Genomic DNA, 4,375 nt, shown 5'->3' with positions numbered 1-4,375 from the left:
AAAACAGTCAGTTAAAGAGCATTGATATTCAACAGCCTGAGGACACAAATCGATTTCTCTACAATAATTGCACTCACCCTCAGGCTTTTTTTGACATTTACTTTCTTGCACTTCTGTACAGAGTTGCAACTCTCTTTCTTTAATGGTCGAGATAAAGGAAGTGACTGACCTCTTGTCCCCAACGGTCCTTCCAGGTGATCCATTTCTTTCCGTCTCTGGAGTAACGGAGACGATAACTGCGGACAAACTCCTGGCCATGCCCATCAGCGTGGCGACCTTGGGTACCAACCAGAGCCAAAAAGTGGAGTTTGTGCAGGTCAATCTACAAGGAATACATCATTAAAACATGTCAAAAAAACAAGTTATTTTTAAAAAGATTTCACAAATGGCATAAAAAGCTAAAATCTATAACCATAACCATTTCCAATTCTTCTTTTTTTCTCCACCTGCCTCTTATTAAGCTCATAGGTAGAACAGCATGCCTAGATTTCCTTGAACAGAGATCCTTTGAATGTTCACCTCACCGAGTTTACTGATTTGTCTGACATCATAAACCAACTGTTTCTCATTTAGGAAGTAGGCAGAGTTGCAATGGATCAGTCAGAGGAATGCTGCCTTAGATTATGCTTTAAAAGCAAAGTGGGTTGCAAGAATTCTGGCTAAGCTGCTTTTTCTGGTGAATAACTTATACAGCTCTTTGCAAAGGTATTCACACATCCTAATCTTTTCCACATTGCCTCATGTTTGTACCATAAAACTCAGTGTCATGTTAGAGGACTTCACGTAACAGAAAAACAAAACACAAAGTGCATAAAATTGTGACGTCGAAGAAAAATAACTCTTGGTACTTTGAAATCTGAAAGCTGGCATGCAGTTACTACTCAGCCCTCATGATTCAATACTTTGTAGAAAACCAGACTCTCTGTACATACAACAGCACATTTTCATTGTATTTTTCATTCATCTTTGTTCTGTAAATGTTTAGACTGAAACTCATTTCTGCAGCTCAAGCAGAGTCACGCTGGATGAGAGCATCAGTGAACTTTAATTTCCAAGTTTCATTAAAGAATCATAATTTAACTTATGTCTGGACTTTGACTAGGCCATTCAGCTGTAGGTTTAGGGATGGTGCTCTCCTGCAAGGTGAACCTCAACCTCCGAGATGTTCATTATGATGATCATTACCTCAGCTGTAATTACTAATTTACTAATGTTCTCAATAAAACTCTTGCTCTTTTAGCTTTGACCTCAAAATTGTATATTACTACAATGGAACAGGTAATAGCACATAATCATAACGACATGAAAAATGAGCCAACCACGGGAAGGAAAAGTGGAGCATAAAAGGCATGTTTTGTTGAAGTCCACTGTTTATACCAGATATAAGCAAACAATCAACTACAGCTAAATTATCCCTCTCTTCAAGTAATCTTGCAGCTACTCACAATGATTGCTAAGGGAGCACCAAACAATTAGTTGGCATTATTATTTGGATTAGGGTTTTACTTATTTTACCTTGTAGCTACACTGGCCTTTGGAGATTTGTAAAGCAAAACCTGCAAAATGACTAAAACACATGGCGGTGGTCCTCCCACTACAACAAGAAACTTTCTGTAGCATAACTTCACTTCAGGGGTGAATTTGTCAAACATTTAAAATAGCAGGAAAGCCAGCTCATAAAATGAAGGTGAAGCTGTTTCCGTCCATTTCGGCAAAGGCATGAAGAAATGGCACACGTCACAGAGTAAGTAATGTTTGCATCCTGTAGTAAAAGCCTGAATGTTTTTAAATGAGATGAGAGATGGAAAAATATAACACCTTGAAAAATCGGCGCAATCAAGCAGTAATGAACAAAATGAAGTGAGGAGGTTCGAAAATGAAGTCAGGAAGCTTTTTAAAGCTAATTAAAATCAAATTAGAGACACATCTGCCAGAAGAGCATGATAACAGTAACCAGCCATGCTTAAGGCTTAAGAAACCAGCACTGCGAAGGATGGCTGTTAGAAACTCTAATCATTAAATAACAGATAACACTTATTGTTATTCTTCCCACAGATAAGCCAGACACACTGAACACTGTCTGTGGAACCAGATCAGAATAAACAGAAAAACTGACCTGGAGGTATTCCGACTCATTGGGGAAGACCGGGGCTGCTGGACACCACGCTCCATCTCCTTCTCCAGTGCTCAGTCTGAAAAAAAAAAATAGATTATTTTATGAATAAAAAAGAAAATTCTCTTTAAACCCTGACCCATTAAATAACAAACTACATCTAAATCCCATGGTTTTGAAACATGGAGAGGTACACGGAAAAAGTAGAACCTCCGAAGGAGAAGATCTGGTACTGACTGTCAGGACCAGATCTTTATAGAAAGCGCGTACTCTGACCACACACATGCATCAAACATTCTCTCTGACTGTGAACCCTCTCTCAATCCACCCCGAGAAAAGGAGCTTTTTTACCAGCACCACATATTGGCCACAAGTAGACCACAACCTTGGCCATGAAGCTGTGAGGTTTGAGTAACTTGGGCTGGGAGCCTTTTGGAACAAACTACCAGGCCACAACCACGCTCTGACCGCTTTGAAAACAAAAGCTGCTGCTCTGACCACTAAAACAAATCACAAGATCAACTCGGTTAAACTGACGGTGACGTTTGGATTCAAAAATCAGCCCCCCCCCCCCCCCCCCACCCCCTTCTGCCTGTTCGTGGGGTGAGCTCATATAGCTGGGAGCCACAGGACTAAATCAACACATTAGCGTTCCACCAAGAGCCCTGTGACAGAGGAGCGAGAAAGACAGCCAGGCTGTTTGGACCAGAATGTACCAGCCTTCCTGATTGACATTGCAGAGCCCTGTTTATTAAATATCATCAACAAATACAGCATTTTTCCATTTTTTTCCCCCCACTTCATCATATCCAATATGCTATTTTTTTTCTTTCTGGGAAATAGAAATACGGTCCATTAAACCTTGCTTTCAAGCTGATTCATCCCAGTTTATAGCACAGCACTGCAGCAATGCACCTTTCACTCGTTTTCTGTTTTACTTTATGTTCGCTGTTCAGCCTGTTTTCTCTCTCAGGGTCTCCCTAATGTGCCTTAAAAACAGCTTGAGCTAACAATCACTTCCACATGGTTAGACAGCGGGCCAACAGACCCAGCCCAACAGACCCGGCAGAGACGAACAAGCACATGATCCAACAAAAGCTCCAACACGTGGCTGTTGCGTGTTGCAGGTTTAACTGGGCTCTCGCCGATCCGTGTAGACGAGGTGGTAACACAATTAGCAAATGGGTTACATGAAGGCACACACAATCATCTCCTGCAGTAATTTAATAGACTTCAGAAACATTACTTTACTCTAGTGCCAGCAGACTGAAAGGAAACTCTACAGACAAACAAATTAGTTTAAAGAAGAGCTTGATTTCCAGTTTTGAAGCAAACAGCTACAACACATGCATAATTATAAGATAAATCCTATTCCTCATTCAATTATTTATGAAGGACTACAATCAGTCAGCCTACATGTCCAATGAACATCAAACCTGTTTGTTTAGGTAGATTATGCAGGTAAAAACTGTATCTAATTAGATTTCCTAAAAGGTGCCTCATGTTAATGTGTTTAGTTCACATTTTAGTTACACTGCTAATCTGTGAAACATTATCCATTTATAATTTGTTGAAAAATACAGCATCTAGCAGAACTTGAACATTTTTGCATTTAAACCCAAAGTGTCAGTGTATTTTATTGAGATATCACAATCGACTAACTCAAAGTAGTGCATTACTGTAAAGTTAAATGGGGTATGATACCTGCACCTTTTAAAATATTTTGCAAATAATATCCTGAGAGCATAGCGTAATATTTAATTCAACCTCCTGAACCAACAATTTGTATGACTACCTTTCTTTGCAAATAAAGCTGCAAAAAAATTTTTATTGTTTGAAGTAATTTTTTGCTAGGGATCATCAAAAGTCTTTTACAGCCTCCAACATGTTCTCTTCCATTATTGCTATTTTTCAGCTCAATCCATCTTCCTATGAACTCTACCCACCTTCCCTGTTATTGCTGATAAAAAGCATCAACACAGCATGATGCCGCAACTACTTAGTGTTGCTCTATCACTTAAAGTCTCAATAAAATACACTGATGTTTTTGATTGTGATGTGATTAAATATGATGATGTCAAAGGGGTATGAACATTTTTTTGCCACAGTCTGTACTTCAGAACTTAGCAAAGAGCAGAGATGCACAAACTCCTGCACTTGCATTCCAACATCTGGTTTTCTTTAAAGTCTGACCTGACAAAAAAAGGTTTCATCTGAGGTTTCTGCTGCAAAGTAATACACAAATATATATATATATATATA

At 39.1% G+C, this 4,375-nt stretch overlaps 1 protein-coding gene across 6 annotated transcripts in view; it reads right to left on the bottom strand.

Annotated features, from left to right (window-relative positions):
- ddr1 (discoidin domain receptor tyrosine kinase 1) overlaps positions 1 to 4,375 on the bottom strand; it is a 73,619-nt gene that overhangs the window by 32,087 nt on the left and 37,157 nt on the right. For all 6 annotated transcript variants that reach the window (XM_015370752.1, XM_015370750.1, XM_015370753.1 and 3 more), the window contains exons 4-5: positions 2,117 to 2,192; positions 170 to 322 (exon numbers count right to left, since the gene is read on the bottom strand). In XM_015370752.1, the coding sequence (XP_015226238.1) occupies positions 170 to 322; positions 2,117 to 2,192 (229 nt within the window). The remainder of the gene's footprint in view (positions 1 to 169; positions 323 to 2,116; positions 2,193 to 4,375) is intronic.

This window comes from Cyprinodon variegatus, unplaced genomic scaffold, assembly GCF_000732505.1.
Source record: "Cyprinodon variegatus isolate N-32 unplaced genomic scaffold, C_variegatus-1.0 Scaffold48, whole genome shotgun sequence".
In the NCBI taxonomy this organism is placed as follows: domain Eukaryota; kingdom Metazoa; phylum Chordata; class Actinopteri; order Cyprinodontiformes; family Cyprinodontidae; genus Cyprinodon; species Cyprinodon variegatus.
This window is presented reverse-complemented; position numbering and strand designations above follow the sequence as displayed.